Source organism: Delphinapterus leucas, chromosome 19 (genome assembly GCF_059928025.1).
Source record: "Delphinapterus leucas isolate spDelLeu-1000000601 "Yukka" chromosome 19, BTC_Dleu_Yukka2, whole genome shotgun sequence".
Classification (NCBI taxonomy): domain Eukaryota; kingdom Metazoa; phylum Chordata; class Mammalia; order Artiodactyla; family Monodontidae; genus Delphinapterus; species Delphinapterus leucas.
In genome coordinates, this window is record NC_143147.1 from 38,863,950 (window position 1) to 38,890,664 (window position 26,715).

Genomic DNA, 26,715 nt, shown 5'->3' on the forward strand with positions numbered 1-26,715 from the left:
AAAGCAGAAACTAACACACCACTGTAAAGCAATTATACTCTAATAAAGATGTAAAAATATATATATATATGCTTCACATGTACCCTTGCTCTAAAAGCTACTGAAGGATGTGCTCCACAAAAACTAGAGAATTCACCAAGAAAGGGGAAATCACAGGACCTAGGAAACAGAAGGTGCAAACAGGAGTGCGGTGAAGGGGATCCCGGATGACCTCTGTGTTCTGACATCGGGGGCAGGCGGTCCAGTTGCTTCTAATATTTTAGAAACAACTTAAATAGCCAACAACGGAGTTAAGGTTACATAAACTGTGAACTGTATTCATAGAATGGAATATTATGCAACCATTAAATATAAATTTATAAAAACATGTAAAGGATATTTTGTCATGTTAAATGAAAAATGAGCTAGATAGAGAATATATCTACCATATGATCAAAATTATGTGTACAAAAAAGTTATCCATTGTTTCCATAGAAAATAATGGAAGAAAATGGGCCAAAATGTTCAAACATAGAGTGTCTTTGAGGTGAGAGATGGATGATTCTTTTTCTTCCTTTATATTTTTCTGTATTTCCCAAATGTTCTATAATGGGAATGGGGAGGGGGAATCGTCACTTTTTAAAAGTATATTCTTTTGTTACCTTTCCAAATCTAAATTAATTTAAGGGCTCTGCCTCAACTAGGATTCATAAAAGACAACGATATTTCCATACACATGAAGGCTATCAGAGGGGAAGGGAAGCTTTAGAGATCTCATCCAACTGTCCCATGTGGCAGATGAGGAACGTGAGGCCCAGAGAGATGAACAGACAAGCACAGGAAGATACAGTTAGATGTGTGAGGGCAGGAATCTGATCCCAGGCCTCATAATGCCATCTGACTGCTCTTCCCATTTCACCACATGCCCTCCCTCAATCTTCACAATCCAGGTTATTAAATGTTTCAGCATTGCCACTCCAAGTGTGGCCTGGGAACCATCAACATTAGACCAGTTATTAGAAATGAAGACTCTCAGTCCTCATCCCTGAAAAAGGAAATAAGAATCTGCTTTTTAGCAAGACAGTCCAGGGCACAGTTTCTCAGAGAAGTAACAAAATAAGAGAAATTCTCTCTTTGATGGTTTAGATTGAAGCAACTTCGATGACGAAGTTAAAACAAAGTGATCTCAGCCCCAACATTGGGTTTGTGACAACAATCATGTACCTCTGTTTTCCTCATCTGTAAAATGGGGATGATAAATTTAGCATGGCGCGTGGTAAGTGCAGAGACTGAAGCTGGGGTGCAGTAAGCCATTACAAACAGGGCTAATAAATCCTTCTTGTTAGGCATGTTTCAACAGTCCTGGCACTCTGGGAGAGCTGGGGCTCTTCGCACAGTGCTTGGCACATAGTAAGCCCTCAGCTTTCTGTTTAATAAGTAACTAGCGGGAGCGCAGGTGACAGCTACCAATTTTTTACTTGGATTGTCCTGTTCTATCGGAACATAACACTCTCAAAACTGCCAGTTTTCTCCCTTACAACTTTCAAAACTGCGCCAGCTCCCACCTCCACCAGTGAGGCTGGAAGTCACAGAAAAGGTTAATTTATACTGTGTAAATCATTCAGGCTAGAACTCTCGCTGATTACGGACTCAGAAGACTCAACCATCCATCCTCTCTAACGCCCCCACCTAATTGTTACTCCGCCCACTGTTCTCCCTAAGCCACGCCCACGGGGGGGCCGCCCTTCCCATCAAGCTCCTCCTCCTCCCCCTCCCCAAGGCCCTGCCGCCGCAGGCCTCTCGGCCTTCCGGTCGCACATTACACTCAGTCCAGCCGCCGACCTCTAGCCGCAGGCCCCGCCCTCGCCCGCGGCTCCAGGGGACCCGGGCAGCTCCAGTGGCGTCCGCACGCCCCCGCAGGCCTCCTGGTGGCGCGAGGGTGCGAGGAAGGCCCGAAACCTGGCCCCGGGAGCCGCGCCACCGCCCCAGGCTAGGTAGGGCCGGAGGGGCGGGTGGGGCCGGGGCCCTGGCCCCCGAGGCCTCGCGAGAGGGGCGGGGCCGCGCGGTGGGCGGGGGCGGGCCTGAGGGAGGCCGCGCGGGCCCAGGAGCTGCAGTACGCGTATGTTTGCTGGGTGTGGGCTAATGGTTACGGGCGCTAGCAGGCTCCGTGCGGCCCACCCGCGCCGTCGCGCCCAAAAAGTAGGCGCCGCACCGGCCTTGCCGTGGGGGCAGCCTGTACATTGTGATTGCGCCTTTCCCCGTGCCGGACGAGGTGAGGAGGCGGTGGCCGGGCCCAAGGAGGAGGGAGGGGACGGAGCGTGACAGCCCGGGGCGCCGCCCCCTCGGCGCCGCAGGTCCGCGGCGCGGCGACCCGGAGGCACTGGGGTCGGGCCGCGGGGAAGACGGCGCGCGTGCCCCTCCTTGGAGAGAGCGGAGCCACCTGGGCCGACGGCGCTTTTGGGATCCCCTGAAAGGCAGGAAGGAGGGCGGGACGGGGATAGCGAGCCCGAGGTGGACCCGCCCGTGTCTCTCCTAGTTAGAAATAGACCTTGGGGAAGATGGAAGGGGAGAAGCAGCCGGCGCCTTACGAGGGCCTGTTTGCGGACGGGCACCTGGTCCTGTGGACGCTGTGCTCGGTGCTGCTGCCCGTGTTCATCACCTTCTGGTGCAGCCTCCAGCGGTCGCGCCGGCAGCTGCACCGCAGGGACATCTTCCGCAAGAGCAAGCATGGGTGGCGCGACACGGACCTGTTCAGCCATCCCACCTACTGCTGCGTGTGCGCGCAGCACATCCTGCAGGGCGCCTTCTGCGACTGCTGCGGGCTGCGCGTGGACGAGGGCTGCCTCAAGAAGGCCGACAAGCGCTTTCACTGCAAGGAGATCATGCTCAAGAATGACAGCAAGGCCCTGGACGCCATGCACCACCACTGGATCCGGGGCAACGTGCCCCTGTGCAGTTACTGTGTGGTTTGCAAGCAGCAATGCGGCAGTCAGCCCAAGCTCTGCGATTACAGGTACGGCCTTCGTGGGTACTGATTGTCCCACAATGCTTGGAGGGAGTCAGGATTTCAAAGAGTGGGCGTAGCAGCCTGCTTTGATCTCCACAAATGGCCTCAACTGCCCACTTAGAGGACACAAGCTAATAAATAGCCCTGGTATTATATACAGTGAGGCAGCTTTGCAATAGTCATTTGCCTCGTTGATTCATCTAGCCTACACTCCTTAGCCAACTTGCCCTTTTGGGTAATAAAACTTGGCTCTTAACTTTCATCCAGAGGTCTCTAAGTGCCACATACTTTATGGCCACTGTATGTTATATTTTAGCTTTTGTTTCTATTGTTTAGCTCCATTTTGCATGAGAAAAAATGAAGTATGAACAAATTAACTTTTCCCTGGAGTCTCAAAACTGATTCATCCTGGGTGTTGTGTTATGAATGTACAATGAAAACAAGTGTCACTCCAGAGCAGCACTTTAAGTATCTTTTCTAATCTATATTCGGTGCTATAGTGAAATACACTCCAAAAGAACACTCCTTTTGCCAGATGGTCTTTCAGGACCTGTAGCATCTTAGACAAGTGACTGATTAATCCAAGAATATTTTAATCGCTTTTAAATACACACTGGACAACACATTTGTGTTCTTAAATATTGTCTGAAGATAGGTGAAGATGTCCTTTCCTCATGTTAGAGGTTGGTAATAAAAGGGGATGCTGCTTTGCAGATTATCTGTTCTAACTCATTTTACATTTGAGAGAATTTGATAGTTCAGAGAAATTTACTCAGTGGTAAAGTAGAACTGGCATCCCGGATTTCTAACCCCCAGTACAGGGTTAGGAATACTAACCCCTAGCCTCTTCTCTGCCTTAAGTCTGGACATCTTCATTGTGATGGGTTTTGTTTCTGACAAGTTGAAAAGTCCCTAAACATATTTAAGAACAGAAATAGAAAGCTGGCATGAGATAGTAAGTTACTTTTTTGATTATATTTTGTTTATTTTATTTAAAAATCCTTTTTTTAATTAGCATGAGCATTGTTATATCAACAGTTATTTTTAAATCTTATTTTAAATAATTTCATACTTAAGATTTAGACTTTAAAGGTTACCAAAATATATACTTTAAACAACTACAGAGATTTATAACCATTTTTACTTGATATCTTTCAAATTTAGATGTCTTTTTGGCATCAGTGAGAGCTAGAGCTTTTAAAAAATTTCATAATTGTCTCCCTAGTTAAGCTTCAGTCTTGGAGAATTGGGATTAGTTGGAAAGAAGGCATGAATTGAATATTGTTTTATTTCCTTCCCTTCTTTGTGTCTGTGCAGAATTAGATTAAAACGGCTTCTATAAATATCTTAACTGCATTTCATATACTCCTTAACAAATAATCATGCTCTGATTCTCCAACCAAATGATCTTTGTAGAAATGCATATCTGATTGGGGTTTCTGCTCTGTTTAAAACCCTTCGATTACCCCCATCACTTAAAGTGATGGTCTTTCAGTGTTAACTCCAAGTGCTTAACGTGGTATACAAGGTCCTCGTGCTCCCTGGACCCTGCCTGCCTGTCTAGTCTTATCTACCACCATCTGCATTAAACTTTATGCACCAGCAACATCAGGCTGGTTGTGGTTTCCTTTAAATACCCTTTTCATACTACCCTTTTTTTCCTCAAGGCTTAAGTATCCTCCTCCTGGCTAGCTTCTAGGCATCCTTCAAAGATTTTTTTTTTTTTTTAATTTATTTGGCTGCGCCGTGTCTTAGTTGCAGCATGCGGGAACTTTTAGTTGCGGCATGCAGGATCTAGTTCCCTGACCAGGGGTCGAACCCTGGCCCCCTGCATTGGGAGTGCAGAGTCTTAACCACTGGACCACCAAGGAAGTCCTTCTAGGCATCCTAATGACTCATCTTGTGCCCTTTACTCCAGGAACACTTCCCTAATCTACTCACTCCTGCCCCCAATTTTTCCTTCTTAATGATGACATCATATCCTGTATCTCAGTAGTTCTCAGAGTAAGGTCCCCAGACCAGCAGCATCAGTATCACTTGGAAACTTGTTACAAATGCAAATTCTAACACAGATTTAGATTTAGCACACAAAATTAAATAAAATATTTGTATTTAATACAAAATAAAATGTTTACAATATTTGAGACATACTTAGACCAAAAATTGTTTGTTGTTTATCTGTAATTCACATTTAACTGAGCATCTTCTATTTTTCCTGGCAGTGTTAGCCGCAGCCCAGACACACTGAATCAGAAACTTGGGCTGGCAACCAACAATCTTTGCCTAACAGGCCCTGCAGATAATTCTAAAGTTTAAGAACCACTGCTATATTTATGTACTTCTTAAACATGAGCCTCTGTCCTTAATTTTGTGTTCCCTCCTTTGAGCACAGTGAACATGGCAGTGATAGGTTTCCTTTTCTGCCTTAGCTTGTTCTTACTGGTTACTGAGCAGTCTGTTCCCAGCATGCTGGAACTCCTCACCTATGGTAAAAATGGTTCCTGTATAATTTAGGAAGTGTTTATTATTCCCAGGAGAAGAGAGCACAGTGTCCTGAAGTAGTATGTATTTTATAATATTCTGATTTATTTTAGCAGATAATTTTATGAGGATTACAGTCTGCTGTGACCTTCTGTAGGAATGAGATATTTTGGAAAAAGGAACAGAATAAATATTTACAACCTTTAAACACAGACCAGACTGTCCCTCTCTGGATTTTATCCAGCCCTGGGGAGGGCTCCTTCTGTGTCTGCGTCACATTCTTGGGAAGTCTAAGATTTCAAGTGAACTGTGAAGACTGTTCAACAAGGTAGCATTTTTGAAGGGCCATATGACAGGTGGTAACTGATTTTAAAGGCTACAGAATAAGTGACAAAGGACTTTTAATTTATACTCACTGTCATTATTAGTTTTCACATATTAAGCATATATTTTGTGCCAGGCACTGTGCTGGATCCTATTTTCCCTGTAGGCTTCTTTCTTTTCTGTGTTTTCCTGCCTCTGCCCCAACCACGGCAGGGTATGTCTGCACCTAGTATCATCTTATCACTGCTCCCCACACTTCTTTTGTTTCTTCTAACCTCTATTCTGACTAAAATAGGAAATCAGGTTCTATTTTTAAGTATTCATTACGTTTATTGAGTAAACCTTTGTTCCTTATAGTGTTCTGTCTCTCATTAAGAAAACTTTTTGGTTTATATTGTATTTTTATTTATAAAAACCTTTATAAAACACTTTTTTATTTATTAAAAAACCTTTTATTTATAAGGCCTTTTCTTCATTACACCCCCCTCCACACACACACACACACACACACACACACACACACACACAGTGATTAATAAAACAGGCTTCTGACTCTTGGAAGGTAATTACATTGGCAGCTTTACTCTAGGCTTTGATCTTAAACTTTATGATTCTGGATTCTAATGTTTATTCATTTCATTAATTATCTGAAACAATGAAAGGATACCAGATTATCTTCTGGAGAGAGGTGAGCATACTTTTTCTATAAAGAGCCAAACTAAGTATTTCAGGCTTTGCAGACCATATGGTCTGTTATAATTACTTCACTCTACCGTCCATCATAGTACAAAACTAGCAACAGACAGTACATAAATGAATGGCGTAGCTATATTCCAGTAAAACTTATTCACAAAATTAGGAGGCAGACGTATTTGTAGTTTGCCAACCCCATTCTAGTGTGAATTTCATAGATGACCATCTCAGCTTCACATATAGTTCTGTTGCCTCTTCCAGCATACTAAAGAAGAGAGCTATTGTGAACAGGTAACTTTAGAGAAGACTTTTTTTTTTTAATAAAACAGTCATATTCCTGCACAAGAATGGCACATAGGGTAGTGTTCTGTGTCTTCATAAGGATAAGTTACATAATTATGTTTACTTGTCAAAACTCAGCAGATGTACATATTTGTACATTTCATCGTATATAAATTTTACATTGAAAGAAAAAAACCTATAAACAAATACTGAACTCAAGGTAATGATATGCCTGCTTGCCGAGGTGTTTAAGAGATATTCTAATGTCTGCGATTTATTTTTAATGCACCAAAAATAAGATAGATTAATGGATAGCTAGAAATGAAACAAAGCAATTACAGTTAATATATTAATGTTGGAATATAGGTGGTGGGCTTACCTGTGTTCCTGTAAAAAAAATTTTTTTCACGCAAAAACACTTTTAAAAGCAAGGAACTAATAAGAACCTACTGTATAGCACAGGGAACTCCACTCAGTACTACTCTGTAATGGCCTATATGGGAAAAGAATCTAAAAAAGAGTGGATATATGTATAACTGATTCACTTTGCTGTACACCTGAAACTAACACAACATTGTAAATCCACTATACTCCAATAAAAATTAAATATATGTGTGTGTGTGTGTGTGTGTGTGTGTGTATAAAAGCAAGGAGACTATCATTGTGTTTTGGAAACACTTGCTGAAGTATTGAAAGGTGAAATCTCATAATGTCCATAATTTACTTTCAAATGATTCAGCAAAATATGAGTTTATTTTGAAAGAGAGAAAGAAAATGTGGGAGAAATTGTTACTTAAGAATCAGAGTTAAGGGTTGGTTTAAGGGTATTCATTTTGCTATTCTTTTGACTTCTATGTGGGTTTAAAATTTTTCAAAATAAAAAGTTGGGGAAAGAATAAAGATCATAAGCAATCACTCAAAGACATGACTGCTAAAACTAAAGTATCAAGACATTATTAGTAATGTCTTATTTTCCCATCAGGTTTGAAATCTAGGTCAAATAAAATAGCAATTACAAAATGTATATCGAGAACAGGTCTCAATTTTGATTGTGGTATTTCTCAGGAAAAATATAAAGCTGAATAAGGAGTAAGTATTTTGGCTTTGCCTTTACAGAGCAAAGGCTGATAATAGCCATCACCTTGGTTAAGAGTCTTTTCTGAAATTTATGAGAACTTATTAAATGATAAAGGTGTCACAAATCAGTGGGATAGAAAAGATTACTTTATAAATCATGCTAGGACATGTGCTCTTTGAGGAAATAAAAGTTGACTCTTCATATCACACTCTATACCAAAATAAACTCCAGATGGATTGAAGCAGGAGTTCTTAGTTCATAGATGGATAAGGTTCCAGGAAGCCTGACATTTCCATGAGATTCTCAGTGGAATCTGTAGCCCCAGAAGGTTAAGAAGCACTGAATTAAAGGCATAAATATGAAAACAAGTGTGGGGGGGGAATAGCTATAGGCAAATATCTAATTTGGAAAGGTAAAGGACTTCAGAGCATGAAAGCATTTAAATAAACCACAAAGGGAAATACAGATCTGTCTAGCAAAAAATAAACTAAAGTACATTAAAAGGTAAATTTAAGAGAAAACTGAAATGATTGCAATAACTATGACAGAAAAGAAGTTGATATCCTATATAAATTAAAAGTACATGCAGTTATTAAAACCTAGTAAAAGATGAATATAGACCATGAATCAATTCACAAAAAATTATGATATATCCATGTGATATGATATTCATATTCTTAACAAACCATGTTTTTTAAAAAATACTTAATGGCATAGGACAGAATTCATGATACAATTTCCAAAGAAAAGTACTGTCCAGATATATATATAAAAATACATCATATCCCTAACCTGAAAAATAAATATATAGGGACTGTAAAACTGAGAATAAATACATCAAAAAGTTAAGAGTAACTATCTCTGGATGACTTTTATGTCTTTCTGTATTTTCTAAATTCTAAAGCATAAGCCAATATCATCTAAAATACAGTTTTAAAAATTTATACAAGTAGTTCATGAATACATACTGGTGTTTAGAAACTCAAGCAATACCAAAGAACATAGAGTAAAAAGAGAATGTTCTTCTCATCCCTCGGTCCCATTTTTCTTCCCAGAGGAAACCATTGTGAAATAATTCAGTGGGTTTCCTTTCAGGTTATTTTCAGTAATAATATACTAGTTTAAAGTTAACAGTAGAGCAGTAGGTGGAGGTGGTATACTTTGGCTGCGTTAGCAGTCTGTCGTCGTTTCTCAAGCTTAGGTTGAAAGCAAGTGTTAACAAGGTTATCCTTGCAGATAATTGTAATTTGGGCAGTAAATAGGATTCTTGAGTTAATAGCAGTAATTACTTGATAAAACTGAACATCCAGGTGAAAAAAAACTTTAAAATAGAAGTCCAAGAGAGTTGACCTTGGGGTGAAAGAGTTTTTATCCTCTTTTTATTTTTAATTTATTTACTTACTTATAACCATTGTTTTCTGTTGACCTCTTTTTGTCTGTACAGTCAGATTTGCCTTATCTGTGAGTGGATTAAATACTTAGTAGATTAATAATAGAAACCCAGGACCTTTGCCAGCACTATTCTCTGCTTGTTTCATGCATGCATTCAAATGTAGAGGCAAATTTGAACATAAACATCTGTCTGTACTTCAGATGCAAACATATAGATTAGTTTCATATTAATTGCCAATAAGAAGTTGACTATTTTACTATATTTGCTAAAGTGTTTACAGATGGTTATAAATCAGGAGGTTTTCACACTGGACCCTGAGGAACTCTTTTAAGGACCCAGGCCCATGGGGCATTTAAGCTGAAGGCCTTTAGGCCTCATGAACCTATTCCAGCCAAAGCACAAATCGATAGTACACAAAACCATTGTTCTAGACCAGCTTTGTTTATGTGGATTATATCTACTAATATTTACCACGTTGTAAATTAAAACTGAGAAATTGTTTAAATATTCATTTTAAAAATAACAATAATGGTAACAAAATATTTTTGTGAAAATTTAGTGAGAAGATTGGCATCGTTTTACTCTTTTGGTACATTTCTTTGGTGTGGAAGTCAGCTAGCGCCTCCTATCTACTTCTGCATTCAGTCTGTTGATTTAGCACATATCATATAGCTTCCGGAAAACTCCACCGTATACTTTGGATAGAATGAAGGTGAAATAACATATTATTATTAAAATGATTTTAACCTCAGAGACACCCTGAAAGGATCTTCCCCAGACTGCACTTTAAGAACCACTGTTAGATTAAACTGTCAAGTATGCTCAAAGTTTATTGTTCTAGGGACTTCCCTGGTAGTCCAGTGGTTATGACTCTGCACTTCTACTGCAGGGGGCACGGTTTTGATCCCTGGTCAGGGAACTAAGATCCCACATGCCGCATGGCCCCCCCCCAAAAAAAAAGGGCATTAAAAAAAAGTTTATTGCTCTATTTTCACTGTGCAGATACAATTATAAATTTTTTACTTGCCAGATTTTTTCATTGGTGATGAAATTACTATTTCAGTTTTTTTTTTGACAAAAATGATTGGTTTGCAGATGAGTAAGATTGTGGTTTAAAGTTAATTATTGTCTTTGTTTTTTCCTTCCCTCAGGTGCATTTGGTGTCAGAAAACAGTACACGATGAGTGTATGAAAAATAGCTTAAAGAACGAACAGTGTGACTTTGGAGAATTCAAAAACCTCATCATTCCACCAAGTTATTTAACCGCCATTAATCAGATGCGTAAAGACAAAAAAACAGATTATGCAGTGGTAATCAGAGTTTACTTTTCCTTATGTAACTGATTTCCAAAAAGTTATTTAAGTCAGTGTATGAGACACAACTGTGTGTGTGAGAAGAATCATTATGGTAAGCCACAATACCCTACCCACTTGCTAAAGATGTGCCACAAATTTTGGCGCTTGAGTTCTTTCAGGTCTAAAGGGAAATTGGAATATGTTATATTAGTGGATCCTAAATTACTGAGTCCACATCACTTGAGGAGCTTTTTAAAAATACAGATTTCTGAGCCCACCTCCATCACCATGTTTGATTTAGTAGATCTAGGGTAAGTCCCAGGAATCTGTATTTTGTTTTAAGTCCTCAGATGATTCTGATGAACAGTCGGATTTGGGATTCATGATTATTGTCAGTGAAAAGAAAACAGATTTTCCTCACACGTTGTTCTAAAAGAATTTTTTCGTTTGGAACCTCACGTAGGGGCCTGGAGATAAGTTTATGTTGCACGTTAGATGCTCCCACAGATAATGGTGAGCATTAAAGCTGTTGACAATACTTGGCAGTATGTATGTGTATGAAAATTGGTACAAACATCTTTCAGTCTTCATGTAGTTCTGAAGGAAAAACTGTAAAATCTGCATTTATTTCCTGCTTGAATGTCCCAAAGTAGTTAAACGATTTCATTCTAAAACTAAATTGTGTTTTTTCCAAGTTCGGATTTTATATCTTAAATGTCATCTTTGTCAATATTCCTGCAAAAGAAAGAGGGATGTTAAAATTTAAAACATGTTTAATGTTGCTGTGATACTTTTTTTTAAATGGACAATGCTTATGTATCTGAATTCAATCTGAGATCATAGGGGATGAGAATCACTAAGTAAAACCGTGGAACATCTTCATTAATGTTATATCCACAAGGAGAAGGGGAGAGGAAAGAAGTGGTTAGATTAGAGAAACATTAATTTCATTTGACTTTGGGCTTTGTACAGTTCTGGATTCTTGAATCTATTTCTGAATATCCCATTAAAAAAAAAAGCTTGAAAATTAGAATTCATCCAGAAAAGGACAGTCAGGGTTAAGAGAGCAGAGAAGATCAATGTCCATTCTAAGAAGGGTTGAAACGTGTTGCCTGGGAGACAAGACTAATAAACAATATAATGCTTCAGGTGTTTGAACACAACAGTTATATGGAAGAACAAATGAAATTATTCCTTGCCTCAGGAATCAAAAGTAGAACAATGGGGCTTCCCTGGTGGTGCAGTGGTTGAGAGTCCCCCTGCTGATGCGGGGGACACGGGTTCGTGCCCAGGTCCAGGAGGATCCCACATGCCGCGGAGCAGCTGGGCCCGTGAGCCATGGCCGCTGAGCCTGCGCGTCCGGAGCCTGTGCTCCGCAACGGGAGAGGCCCACGTACCGCAAAAAAAAAAAAAAAAGTAGAACAATTAAAGTTATTGAAAGACAGATTTTTAACTCAATTTAAGTCAGAACTTTCTAATAATTTGATTTAGTAGTGGAATGGGCTGCCTTGTTAGTGAATTCCTTCTTACATGAGTATCCAAGTATATACTGGATGACTTATCTAGAATAATGTAGAAGAGAATTATATATTAAGCAGAAATTAGTTCATTTCTAAGGAACTTTTCCATTCTTAGAATTCTTTGATTTTTATATTGTATCGATTGGGATAGTTGTTTTTCTCTCAGCAAATTTACAGCACTGTTGTTATTAAGAAATGAAAAAACTTATTGCTCACTGTCTTTGAGATATTAAGGTCTTTTCACTCACATTAATTTTTTTAGCTAGCATCTAAGCTTGGAAAGCAGTGGACTCCATTAATAATCCTGGCCAACTCTCGTAGTGGAACTAATATGGGAGAAGGACTGCTGGGAGAATTCAGGATCCTCCTAAGTCCCGTACAGGTAACCAAAGAGAAAACCTTCCTTTCTGTATTAATCTTTTCATTTTTAGTTTCACATTTTCCCTAAATTGTAATGGTTGTTAATGCTTGAAGCCAGTAATAATCTGATTGTAGGGAAGAATAATAATTATGAAAGTATTGAGCCATTCACATATGTGGGGAAAGAGGGGTTCTCATGGTGGGGATGTAAAATGCTGCAGCAACTTTAGAAAACACTTGGACAATTTCTTAAAAAGTCAAACAGGGACTTCCCTGGTGGTCCAGTGGCTAAGGCTCTGTGCTCCCAGTGTAGGGGGCCCAGGTTCGATCCCTGGTCAGGGAACTAGATCCCACATGCCACAGCTGAAAGATCCCACACACCGCAACTAAAGATCCAACAATGCCGCAATGAAGATCCTGCCTGTGGCAACGAAGATCCCACGTGCCACAGCTAAGACCCAGCGCAGCCAAATAAATAAATAGATATTTTTTTAAAACAAGAAAGTCAAACATAAATTTACCGTACCCCCTAGAACTTCTAGGAATCTACCCAAGGGAAACAAAAACATATATCCCACAAACACTTTTATGCAAATGTTCATAGCACCATAATTCATAATAGCCAAAAAGTGAAAATACCCCACTGTCCATCAGTCGGTGGCTGGATAAAACAAAATGTGATATACCCATATGAATGGAATATTCAGTGATAAAAAGGAACTACTGATACATACATACATACTACAATAAATGACCCTCAAAAACACGCTGAGTGAAAGAAGCCCAATGCAAGGGACCCATATTGTATGATTCCATTTATATGACATGTTCAGAAAGGGTAAATCTATAGAAACAGAGAGTAAAACAGTGATTGCTGGAAATTGGGAGTAATTGCACACCAACATTTTTGAATGTAAGAGTAAAAGACTCAGACCATTAAGATTGAGCTGACATGCTAGCGGCTTCTATTTTGAAAAACTAAACAACTCATTGTGCAACAATCATAAATGCAGTAACTTTTCTTTCTAATTTGTAATTTTCCCTTTCAACATTACACAACTTAAGGAAATACAAAAATAATTTTAAAAGGAAAGAGAAAGGGGAGTTCCCTGGCTGTCCATTGGTTAGGACTCGGCACTTTCACTGCCGTGGCTTGGGGTTCAATCCCTGTTCAGGGAACTAAGATCCTGCAAGTCACGTGGCGCAGCCAAAATAAATAAATGAATAAAATTTTAAAAGGAAAGAAAATCACCTGCATTATCTCCACACAAATACATCAGTTGTTTTCAGTTGTCCATGTTCTTTCCATGAATTGTCTGTGCATTCACATATTAGCATTTTGTAACAATAATCTAGGTAGAAGTTTACATTCTGTTTTCTTTACCTAAAAGTATATTTTTCCATGTTGCAACATAGTCCTCATAATTATGTATGAAATGACTAAGAAATAATCAAATGGATATACCTATATCCAGTCTCCTGCTGTTGGAGGTCAAGTTTCTCTCTAAGGTTGTGCCATTATAAATAATGCCAGACTAAATATCTTTACACACAGGGCATTTTCACCTTTTGAAATATTTTCCTAGATCATTTACAGAATTATAGGTATCAAGGATCCTTTCACCTTTATGTCATTTTATGCATATTTCAGAATTGTTTTCCAGAAATTGGTACTAACTTGCACTAGTAATGGAGTTTTTGAATCCAGTATAAAATATGAAGCACTAGTTAAAGGTGAACTTAGCACAGCCTGGTTTTATGTGAACAGCAAAGAGGCAAGATTGTATAGTGGATAAACTACAGGATTGAATTTGTATGTCAGCACCTAATTATCAGAGGAAGCGTAGGCAAGTTATTTAACCTTCCTGTGCCTCCATTTCCTGGACAGTAGAATGAGGTTTACTCGTGCTTTGTAGGGTCAGCATTGGGATGATCCACAGTGAATATAGTCTGGCATAGTGCCTGGCATATTGTTAAAGATAAACGCATCGTAGCCAGTATTGTTATTTATGCATATCTATGTACTCATCTAGAAGGAAATTATCCTCACAGATGGATGACAGTGTTGGATAAAATAATTTTTTCCTTTTCTTTCACGTCTAGGTTTTTGATGTTACTAAAACTCCCCCTGTCAAAGCACTGCAACTTTGTACTCTTCTTCCCTGTTACTCAGCTCGAGTCCTTGTTTGTGGAGGGGATGGGACTGTGGGCTGGGTCCTGGATGCAGTTGATGAAATGAAGATTAAGGTATCCATCTTTAAGACCTGCTTGCCTTTCGCAGAAGCACTTCTAAGATAACTATACAGTATTTGTGCTTATATTTTTTATTATGCAGATGAATATTAGAAGACATTGCCAATTTTAAATATTGTGATTGAGCAGTTACTATTATATTTGTATCTTTATTGCTTTGGCTTTAAATTTTACCAAATACTATTACCCTACAAATAGTCTGAAGAGAAAAATCAAAAATATATCTTCTATATTGTAGGGACAAGAGAAATACATTCCACAAGTTGCAGTCTTGCCTCTGGGAACAGGCAACGATCTATCTAATACCTTGGGTTGGGGTACAGGCTATGCGGGAGAAATCCCAGTTGCACAAGTCTTAAGAAACGTGATGGAAGCAGATGGAGTTAAACTAGATAGGTAAGTTATACTTCCCCCCAGAAGTAGATTTCTTGAGCTTTGGGAATATTGTTTGGATTATAAATGAAAACTTGTATAGTTATAAAGTTAAATGTAATTTAAATGTAAAAAACTATGTTAGTTGTACTTATACATGGATACTGGTGTTTTATTTTGTTGCTGTATATTTTGTTGTTATGTAAGGACTGAAGTCATAAATTAGGCTGAGTACTCATTTCAAAACTTACATACTCACTTAAATGTGCTTATTTCTCCAAATGCTATTTTAATAGAACAACCTCGTCTACCAGGTGTCCAGAGTTGATTGGTAATAATTATAGTTAATTGGCAGTTAATTTGGTAATAATTACTGATTCTTTTTTTAACTTCTGTTTTAGATGGAAAGTTCAAGTAACAAATAAAGGATACTACAACTTAAGAAAACTCAAGGTACGTTTTTAGGGCTGCAGTTTCGAGTGGTCTCAACAAGCATGATGGAGTGCTTCCGTTGTGGTGCTGTGGTGGGACACAGCGACAGTTCCTTATCTCTAGGGAGCTGGTTATGAAATAGGCTGGGGGTGTGCCTGGTTCCGCCCTGGTAGATCAGGCTGGAAATATTTCAGGGGAAGTGACCTGGGAGTTGGTCCTTAAAATTTAAATACAATTTAGATCAACAGAGAAAGGAACAAAAGGCTTCCCAGGTAGAGGAAATAGAGACGAGAGGGTGCACATCGTGGTTAGTAAATAGCAAATAATACAGAGATAGCAGATCTGTATTTTTAAAAAGATACCCTGGAGATAGTGTGAAAATAGCTTAGAAACCTGCACTATGACCCAAAAAAAGGGAATCTTAGGATGAGGACAATTCAGAGACGTTTTAGAGGTGGAATTGATCAAGACTTGGCAGCTGATTGCTATTAGGGGAAGCGAGAAAAAACATTACTGCCAGATGTCTAGTTTTTATGACGGGATGTATAGAAGTGACATTAACCAAGATAAGAAAAATAGAGTTTCAGGTTTGAATGGGAAGAAAATGCGTTAAGATTTTGGGCATGTCACCCTTGAGTCTGTGGCCCACTGAACAAGAAGTCAGAAATGCAAGCTTATTGCTCAGGAAGAAGATTAAGTGCAGCTAGGTTGAGGGGATCCAGGCTGGATTGGGAAGTAAGATAAGTTAAGCGGGGACCAATAGCCTGATTGAGACTGAAAAAGCTGAGAGCCTGAGAGTTGCAATGGAAGTAAAAAGCAAATGTAATGGGAACACAGGAGTGGAAAGCCTGGGTGCAAAGTAGAGCCATTTAGATGTAGCATATTAACCAGAAATGGAAAGTGAAATTTATATCTTATAGGATCAGCCTTTGAACTGAAGCTTTATCTCTGGAAACTTCACTGGATAGCATAAAATAACTCTACGCAAAAAGTGAATGCAGAAAGTACTTAATTTTCATAAAGAACACAAAGACTAAGATTTACATATTTATTATATAACACAGGCTTGGATGGAAGCATAATCTGTTGCTTATTTTTATCCTTTTCCACAGGAATTCACAATGAACAACTATTTTTCTGTTGGACCTGATGCTCTTATGGCCCTCAATTTTCACGCTCATCGTGAGAAGGCACCATCTCTGTTTTCTAGCAGAATTCTTAATAAGGTGTGTTGGATAAAATAACCTTTCCTGCTTATCACCTAAGGTACAGTAAAAATCAATAGTTCAATTATATCTAGCACTCTTTCAACTAGATTGAGATAGAACTAACTTACGGAAACATTTACCTGTTCTGTTTTATGTGAGACTGTCAAATTAGATCCTTAAATGTATTAAAGTATTTCATAACCATGACAAAATTTTTTTAACTCAAGAGTTGGGATGTTTTACAGCGTATTTCGCTTAGATGGCAACTAAATGGAATATATGAGAGCTTATCTTACTTAAATGGCAAGTAGAATTGGAAATAAATTTAGGCAGGATAAATTTTTGGTGAAGTCATTCATGGAAAACTAGATTCCATTGGCCTGAAAAGACTCTAAAAGGCAGATGAGGTAAGAAAAGGAGCAGTTTGTTTACCGCACTTTTAACTGAGATCATCTCTGGTTTCTAGTACAATTGATTCCTTTGGTGGAAGTTTTGTCTTGGAATCTTTTTAATGACTTTTGGTGATTGAGCAATAGGATGCAAAAAATAGATACGAAACAGTTTTGTTCCTGGTTCTGTTTTACAGGTATTTCAAATTTACAAATAGCTCTCTTTTATTAATATAGTTACTAAGGCAATAAGAATTGCTGTTTATACAGTTGCTAATTAACATCTCAGTGCTTCCATCAACCTTTCTGTATTCAAAAGTGATTATAAAATGTTTGCTAGACTTACCTGTGTTACTTTCATTAAGTAATCTGAAGTACTAGGAAAAGGTGGAATTTTCTAATTTTAACACAGTATTTCTTTATAAGGTGTACCTTTTTGGATAAACTGGGAGAATACAGCATTTAAGCACAAACCACCCCATCCTACATTCCCCTGAAAAAATGGGCTAATTAAACTCAGAAGTAATGGTGCCCCTTCTTCCATCTGTATCTAGTCCATTCTCTGGATACATGACTCAACCATCACATCAGGGAGCATTGGTTCAGTGTCTTTTTCTTGCTTACAGGGCTTGTTAGATTGCTTTAATATCATATTTTCTGTCCATTTCTCATAGGCTGTTTACTTATTTTATGGAACCAAAGATTGTTTAGTGCAAGAATGTAAAGATTTGAATAAAAAAGTTGAGGTAAGCCTTTTTTTTTTTTTTACATCTTTATTGGAGTATAAGTGCTTTACAGTGGTGTGTTAGTTTCAGCTTTATAACAAAGTAAAATCAGGTATATATATACATATGTTCCCATATCTCTTCCCTCTTGCGTCTCCCTCCCTCCCACCCTCCCTATCCCACCCATCCAGGTGGTCACAAAGCACCGAGCTGATCTCCCTGTGCTATGCGGCTGCTTCCCACTAGCTATCTACCTTACGTTTGGTAGTGTATATATGTAAGCTTTTAAACTTTTAGGTGGTTTCTGGATTATGAACTTTTTTTTAACGAAAATGCTGAACTTTCTATTAACATATTTTGCTAACACATAGGGAGTATTTATTGTGTACCAGACACTTTACTAAGTGCTTTATACACATTTTCCCACTGAATTCTCACTACAACCTGTAAGGCAGGTACTATTATATTCCCATCTCGCAGAAAACTATTTGAAATTAAATAACTTGCCCACATTCACAAAGTGCCCAAGGATATAGGTAACCAGGATTTGAACCCGGGATTATGTAACTCCAGTCTGTTACGTAGACAGACTCTGAACAGCGTCCATGTGAGTTCTCTGACACAGTGCCTAACTCATCATGTACTCAGAGGAAGTTTAAGCCCAAAGTTTAACTCCTATTATGGTTGTGATGTGTCTCTCTTACATACTAAAGCAAAATAGAAATGTATGAGCAATAAAGATAGGATATTCATGATTGCTTATTGCTACAGCACCCCTGACATCACGATATGGCAAAGTTTTATATGTATTCCTTGCTTGCTTCAGAAAAGAATCTGTAATGGTTAATAGCAATGGCAAAGACATTAATACAGAGAAACCTAGAACTACTAAAATAAGTAAAAAGGGGGACTTCCTCCGCAGTCCAGTGGTTAAGACTCCACACTTCCACTGCAGTGGGCGTGGGTTTGATCCCTGGTTGGGGAACCAAGATGTCACATACCATAGCTCAGCCAAAAAAAAAAAAAAGTAAGAAGGGAAGAGCCAAACAATAAAAAACTTAGGGAAAGAGTGAAAAAAGAGCCAAGAGGGAGGAGCCTGACTGTATACTCACCAAGGAAGCTGCTGCGGTGAAGTAGACGCTGAGCTCACGGCACAGGAGGGATGGCGAGGGTTGCCATAAACAATGTTGCCTTCTGCTTTGTCATATTTCCTTTTTCCTGGGCTTTGATAGCAGGGGTAGAGTGAAGCATACAAGGTAGCACTTTTTTTTTTTTTTGGTCTAATAGTTTATTTATACAAAAATTATTTGTGAAACCACCTACAAAATGCCAGGCACTGTTCTAGGTACTAGCTGTACAGTGATAAATCCCTCGGTCTCACTAAGTTTACGGTCTGGAGAGAAGAAAGACATTTAAATCATATTGCAATATGGCATGAGAAGTGATCTGATAAGGAAAATATGCGGTCTTAGAGGAATAGATAAGAGCAGTACATAACCCAGGGACTGGAAACTGTCTAGGGAAAGTGACTGACAAGGAAGTCTTTCTGGAAGAAGTGACAAGCTGCCGTCTGCAAATTAAATAAAACTTAGCTAAGTGAAGAGAGGTGAAAATTATTCTAGGCTTAGAACAGCATGTGTGGAGGCCCAGAGACAAGAGAGAACGTGACATATTTGAGTGTGTTCAAGCTGGACCATAGCTTGCGGGAGAGAAAGGGATAAGAGAGCTGAGGCTGGAGAGATGGACAGAGGCCAAGATCACAGAGGAACCTGTGACTTGTTAAGGAACTTGGATTTCATCATGAGCACTGAGTCAAGCCATTGAAGGGATGTAATAAGGCGATAAGTGTCAATATAACCAATCTTTGAGAGATGAATAAGAGGACAGTAAAGCTAGAGAAACGATGGGCTGCTCGACTAGGGTACTGTCAGGAATGATGGAGAAGGATGGATACTTAGAAGAAGCAGCATCAGTTGTTTTTAGTGATTAATTGGTATGGAGGGTAAAGGCACAGAAGTCAAAGCTAGTTCCCAGGTTTCTGGTTAGGCTGCGGCATTGGGGGCGGGGGAGTGCTACTCTTTCTTGGGAAAGTAGATGAGGTGCCACAGTCAGTTGGCAGTGTTTTGTGGGCAGTTAGATTTATAGATCTAGCCCAGTTCACTTTCCTGGACAAGCAAAATAGAGCCATCAGCACAGAGATGGCAATTAGCAAGATGGAAGTGACTCAGATTTCAATCCAGAGTATGGAGAGAAGAGAAAGGAGCCCAGTACATAGCTATGTGGAATGCCTTCAACGTGAGGTTGGGAGCAGTGACTGAGGAGGAACGTCCAGAGAAGTAGTCTGGTTCCCAGAAAGCAAAGGAGGAGAATAATTCAGGAAAAGAGGAAGGGGTCAACAGTGTGAGGTGCTATTAAAACAGCAAGTTAGATACAACCTGAAAATATAAGGGGATTCAACAAAAAAGGATTTCTTTGATGACCTTGGTTTTAGAAAATTTCATTTGTTATAATTCATTTATTACAGTAAACATTGAACAGGTGAGAAAGGCCAGGTTACCTGGAGTGAGGAGTAGGAAGCAGTCTTCCTACCAGCTGTCACATCTTATGTGTATGAAAATGGATGGGAATTCTAAGTGACTATGTCTGGCAGTAGCATACCCTGAAGTAACTTACTCCTTGTATTTCTTTAAAGCTAGAGCTGGACGGTGAGCGAGTAGAACTGCCGAATTTGGAAGGTATTATCGTTCTGAACATTGGCTACTGGGGCGGTGGCTGCAGACTGTGGGAAGGGATGGGAGATGAGACTTACCCTCTAGCCAGGTATGTACATTTGCAAGTGGTTTTTTATGTCACTGGTTTCTGTTGTTCTTTGTAGACTTTTAACATATTTCCCACAGATTTTCTTTATTGTATACCTTGTTAATATCAATACTTAATAAGTTGTTGGTCCACCTATGTTAAAAAGTAATTGTCCTATTGGGGCTGATTTTATTTTATTGCATCACATAATCCATATTTCCTTTGTCCAATTTTAGGCATGATGATGGTTTACTGGAAGTTGTTGGAGTATATGGGTCTTTCCACTGTGCTCAGATTCAAGTGAAACTGGCAAATCCTTTTCGAATAGGACAAGCACATACAGTGCGGGTAGGTGAAATATTGCTACAATGGACTAACTTGTCCATTTCTAAGCCATTGATGTGTAGAAGTAAATATACATGCTATACCTTGCCTTAAACCAGTATGTGGTTTACAGCCCATGCTGTTGGTCACCCTCCACCAGGGGTGAGTAGAATGGGGAGAGACAGGAAATATGACCCTCAATCCAGCTGAAGAAATGAAGTGTTCAGTGAAAAAGAATCCCTTAAACAACTGAGGAATAAAGATATATTCAGATTAATTTTCTAAGAATGAAATGCTAATAAATGTCCCTGAGAAAGAGGGTTAAGGGACTTGGGATGTTATTAAGGAAGATTTTTCTGAGCTTTTTGGGGGCTGACTGTTTTCTCGTTATTTGTCCCTAATTCTAGCTGATCTTGAAGTGCTCGATGATGCCGATGCAGGTAGATGGGGAGCCATGGGCCCAGGGGCCCTGCACTGTCACCATAACCCACAAGACACACGCGCTGATGTTATATTTCTCTGGAGAACAAACAGATGACGACATCTCTAGTACTTCAGATCCAGAGGACACAAAGGAAACTGAGTAGGTGGAGGAGGAAAAGAGAACTTAGTGTAGAATCCTCACAGACGAGTAGATACACATTCATCCAAAATAGAACTCTGTCAGCTGGTTTAGTCTTCATTTCATCAGTAGTGTAATGGGTATACATTTATGTAAATAGCATTCCAAAAACAGCCAGAGTTCCGGTTGCTTCCAAATGCCCGGTCTTTTTTCAGCAAACTCTTTGATCATGTAGCACTAACTAAAAGTCCCAGGACATTCCCTGAAGGCCCTGTGTTTGAGAGTTGGCTCACTGAAGTGTGCACTCGTTCCCTATTCTTGAGCCACACAGTTGATGGACACATACACGCAACAAGATGTGGGTGGGAAAATCATTTCCATCTTAATTTTTACTGTGGTGACACCATAACGTTTTAAAAATTACTTGCATTTTTGAAAGGAGATAGTTGGTGTCAAATTGGCATGGTTCATGCTGGACATCCTCCCTGCAGCATGCCTCTTAAGATTTCCTACAGCCCAGCACCAGGTGGATCCATAAAGATCTGTTTCCAGGAAACCCCAAAAGGAGACATGTAAAAGAAAGACAACACTCAGATTTTTTATTTTAAATTTTATTTTAGGAACATTTTCAGACCCCTTAATGTTGTTTGGTTAACTCTGTTAATGACCAAGTTGAGCTGAAATTCAGCATCTTGTTTTATCCCAGTGTAGGCAAAAGAGAACCACCTAGGTGAATTGCAAAATTAACAATCAGAGCACTTTGGATTGGAAGTTACAGGTTTTGGAACTTCCCTTGTGGTCCAGTGGTTAAGACTCCACGCTTCCGTTGCAGGGGGAGTGGCCAAAAAAAGGAAAGAAAAAGAAAGTTACAGGTTTAAAGCCGGATGGTTCACCGACTTCTCTTTTGATTAAAAGACAGTGTCAACAATTCAAAAAAATGTACTAAAGAAAATTTACCAGTCAGATTAACTGCCCAAAATTGTTCAGTGTTAATTGATAAGTTTTAAAAATTTAGTGGTCTGGTAGTATTTTGAAATATAGTAGTCTTTTATATCCAAAGTACTTAACAGATTTTCCCCTTGGGGAAGTGGATATGGAATCCTCTGCTAAAATGTTTATATCATATTTATTTTAAAATGAGAGATATATATTTTTTTACTTATTTATTTTCTTCATTGTCGTATACCTGTGTTTAGTGTTTACAATATATTGCTTTATTTAATAAGTTACATTGATCACATAAATTCTGCTACTCACAATCAGAAGTGTAGCCTAAGTAATAGTTGAAACCCATAATTTAATTCTCGTGACAGATATATTATGTAGATATTCTCATTCTTCAGAAATATGCCGAGGGTGCCCCTCTGCTGCTCCCCAACCTACTCCCTCAGGTCCTGCCGTGGGGCCGCCCCACGGGGCCTCCAGCCTGGTGTTTTAGGACAAATGGCCCATTTGTGGGCTTGGTGGTCTTTTATGACATTAATCTCTGAAGGATTGGAATGTATCCCCCCAACACCGTTAGCTCCCCTTAAGGGGCTATTATGAATCTGTCATCGATTATGAATTGCCAGAAGCTTAAATTTCAGTCACCTTCAGGCCCAGGCCATGTTTTGAAGGAACAACTAAGTAGTATATACAGTAGTCAATACATTACATTAGAATGCTTTTATTTTGCTTAAATTAACCTCTTCCAGGTCTCAGTGGGAGCAGCTGAATTCTAGTATTCTTAAGATTTTGTGAGCAGAGCTGTTTTCACCTTATCCATATACCATTCATGGTAGGTTACCTATTGCGGTGGTGGGAGAGTTTGTAGATTTTCTTTCAAGGGGCTGATCATGTTTTGAGTATAATGAGCTTCATTGTTTAATTCATGGTCAAAATTGTTACAGATAGAACATTTTACAAATATACTGTTAAATTCACTTTGCTTTAGGCTATATTTTATCTATAATTCATAGTGCTAATTATAGAATCAAAGTAAATATTTAATATGGGATATCAGAATTAAAATAATCAAAATAACTTATCATTTTTTTTAATTTTTAAAGCTGTAACTATAATGTTACATTTGATTTAGAACAGATTTATATACAACACCCTCATTTATTTAAAAACAAATTTTTTCAGTTTTCATAATCCAGTGAAGGTTTTCCCTGCTTTGACCCTTCACAAAGTTCACCTGTTGCTGTGCTCACTCATTCGGACTTCAGTTTTGCTTAGGAAAGCTGTTTCAGAGCGCCATGTCATAAAACCTACTTCATCTGATTTCTTAAAAATTCGCTAGCTTTTGGGGCACATTTACTCAGCACTTCAAATAAATGTGTAGGCATGTGCCTTGTTTTAAATAAGTACAATTTATAAGACTCACGTTTGCAAGTTATATTTTAGAGTAGCACTTGTTGACATTACCAGGGATTCCACACTTTACAAAACATCATTTGCCACAGGATTTTTCTGTTCCATTTTAAACTGTCTTGATTAAAAAAAAAAAAGAAGAAGAAAAAAGTAACTTCTAAATTCTCAGGAAGAAGTGTAGTAAAGCATGTCTTCATGTCTGTTTTCAGATTTCTCTCATCTTTTACTGTTCTAATGCATTCCTAACTCCTCGCAAACTACGTAACTTAAATACTGAATACCTGGCAGCTCTTAGGGATCCCATAAGTAGATGGAGATAATTGTCAGTGCTTTGTTATATTTAATAGAAATCAAACTGACTTGTGTTTTAAAATACAAGTTGTCTAATGGTAAGATTACATGATCTTAAATGTGTTTTAGGTTTTCTGCAACAATTAGCCATGACCCCTTGATGTAGCTAATGTTTATAAAATTTTATAGTCAAAATTATTATTTTTTTAGTGTGTGTCAAAAAACATGTAGTATATGTTTGTCTACTTAGAGTTGGAAAATATACCGTGACTCAGAAATTGTAAACAGTTCTTTTGTGCTGTAAGAATGAATACTAGCAGTATGTCAAAAGAAAAATAGTGTGCATTTGTAATACCAAGTAAAGTTGTATTTAATGTATATTATGGAATTTTAAATTTGCGCTGACTTAGGAAACTTTAAAGGTGGTGTTAATTTACAGATTCCTGTGGATCTGAATACGTAATTTGTAAGCTTTTTTCCCCTCAAAATGATAACACTGAAACAAGAGCCAGCACTTTATATTCACACTTTTAAAATATTCTACCTAATTTGGGACAATGGAACATAGGTAGATTTACTTTAAACATCTAGAAATGTAAAAAGAAAAAATAGTGTTGCTACTCTATCCCAATCTGAATGAAGGCGTGTTCTCAGCAACAAGACTGAAGAGGTGGTTTTGGTTTTGCTTTCTAGAAGTATGCCCCTGCCTTTCTCAAATTTTCCCTTGAAGGCTTATCTCCTGTTTCTCCAAGTATACCCTGCAGTCTTTCCGCAGCATCAGAATCACCTCAGGAACTGGTTGACAGTGTGGCTGCCTAAGCCCAGCAACCAGCCCTTGACTTGAGGAATTGGGGTCTCTGGAGGTGGGACCTCGGCATCTCTGGTTTCATTAACAGGCACCACACATGCTTCTGATGCGCACTGAAATTTTAAAGTTACTCGTCTATACCTCCTGTGTTCACCCAGGGCTTTTGCCGGCTAGATACTATGCAGAAATTTTGAATTAATTGGATGTTCTTAAATGTGTTTTTCCTTCACTCCACTAACTGCTTTCTTCCCCCCAAATCTATCTTCTAAAGGAACTCTATGAAAAATTGGTTCGTATCCTATCCAAATTGATAAACTCTGTTACATAAAAATTGGTAGCCTTAGGTTTTTCTGTGGAACTATAGGTTCTGGGCTATGATCCATGGAGTCTTGGAGGACAAGCAGTGCTTCGGGGCCGGTGGAGTGGAGCCCACCGGGGCTTCTGCTTTCTCCCCACGCCGGGGTGCTGCTTCAGATCAGATTTCAGTACATAAAACACTTCCTTTTTTTAAAAAAATAGTTTCCACTATTTTCTTTCAAAGAGTTTGGAAGCCACTATAATGACTCTGTCACCTGGTTAATTTTCTACTGATTTTTACATATTCAGAAACCTCTTGTTTTTTTGTAAAAAGAATATTTTGGATGTCTCAGTTGCTGCCTGGAATATGGCCACTTGGAATATGGCTATTTCACAAATTTTGAAGGCATTTTGTTGAATAGTAAAGCACTGACTTAGCCTCTGTTCCTTGTACTTCTAATTTTAGTAAAGTATAGAAATGGTCTGTGTATTTAATTTTAGTTATGTAAGTACACACACACACACACACACACACACACACACACATTTACCCCCATGGCCCTGACTGTGCAGTCAGTGCATGAGGCTCACAGGTCTCAAAAAGGTGCATTCTAAGGTTCTGGAGAAAGAATCAAAAACTGTCACCCTCTAATACAGAAGTTCACAAAACTTAAATGATTGAGGTTAGTCACCTACAGAAATGTCTGCAGAAACTAAGTCACCTAGAAGCTATAAATTTAAGTGTACTGCTGATAGTAGACCTAGGACACTTCAGTCTCTGCAAAGATGTCCTGAGCTACCTCACCGATAAAGGGAAGTGTCAAAGCAGAATGCGCCTTACAAGATAAACTATAGGAAATCACCATCACGTGGTACTTTTTGATGACTGACTCGGAATGTGGAAAAGAGAGCTGGAAAGTTAGATTGCTTTCCTTGTTCCTCTAATGTTGTCCAGGCAAAGGGACAACCTGATTGGATGAGAAGATTGGGCTATCTGAGCAAATTCCTAGAGTAAGGAAGGGTGCTTTGTGTACTTGGGTGACAGTGGCTCATAAGAACTTTTGTTCTCATTACTCCAGTTCTGGGCTCTGCCAGCAGTCTTCTTCTCAAATTTGATCAGCTTGAATGAGCCCAGCACATAAATCGGCGCTCTGGTTTTAGTTCTGTTTTGTGCAAGTTTAGAGCAGCCAGATCCTTGGCCCTGATCACCTGCAGGCGGACTGACTGGATCGGCTCTGTGAACCCACAGTGTCAAGGACGCTTGTGACGGGTCCGCTCGAGCAGCCAGCTGGCCTCATGTACTTTCTCCCCCCTTGGCCTCAGTACTATGTCCCTATCACTAATTACCCTGTGTTAACTGCTTTTGTTGTGTTGGGTCTGTATTGTGGTCAATGCCTACAGACAGAGAAATGTGAATTAAAGCATTTGATACATTGATGATGTTTGCTCGTTTTTTAATAAAATTAAAGTGCAGCACTTGAAAAGCA

General features: G+C 39.0%; 1 protein-coding gene across 8 annotated transcripts; it reads left to right on the forward strand.

Annotated features, from left to right (window-relative positions):
* Window positions 1-1,780: 1,780 nt before the first annotated feature.
* Window positions 1,781-26,715, forward strand: DGKE (diacylglycerol kinase epsilon). Of its 8 annotated transcripts, none has more exons than XM_022552532.3 (13): window positions 1,781-1,973; window positions 2,516-2,992; window positions 10,389-10,548; window positions 12,316-12,435; window positions 14,517-14,660; window positions 14,905-15,062; window positions 15,440-15,491; window positions 16,583-16,696; window positions 17,742-17,813; window positions 20,485-20,612; window positions 20,828-20,939; window positions 21,323-21,498; window positions 23,172-26,715. In XM_022552532.3, the coding sequence occupies exons 2-13, from the start codon at window positions 2,538-2,540 to the stop codon at window positions 23,215-23,217; spliced, it is 1,737 nt and encodes a 578-aa protein (XP_022408240.1). In that variant the 5' UTR covers window positions 1,781-1,973; window positions 2,516-2,537; the 3' UTR covers window positions 23,218-26,715. The 8 variants fall into 8 exon arrangements, with proteins under 8 accessions (XP_022408240.1, XP_022408246.1, XP_022408242.1 ...); XM_022552538.3 differs by having other exon boundaries at window positions 1,785-1,973; window positions 2,766-2,992; XM_022552534.3 differs by lacking the exon at window positions 1,781-1,973 and adding an exon at window positions 2,045-2,251.

Excerpts from the sequence above, each read along its gene's own strand:
- DGKE (XM_022552532.3), top strand. The coding sequence starts at position 2,538 with ATGGAAGGGGAGAAGCAGCCGGCGCCTTACGAGGGCCTGTTTGCGGAC. Across the intron at positions 2,993-10,388 it reads CCCAAGCTCTGCGATTACAG|GTGCATTTGGTGTCAGAAAA; the intron begins GTACGGCCTTCG and ends TCCTTCCCTCAG. Across the intron at positions 15,492-16,582 it reads ACAACTTAAGAAAACTCAAG|GAATTCACAATGAACAACTA; the intron begins GTACGTTTTTAG and ends CCTTTTCCACAG.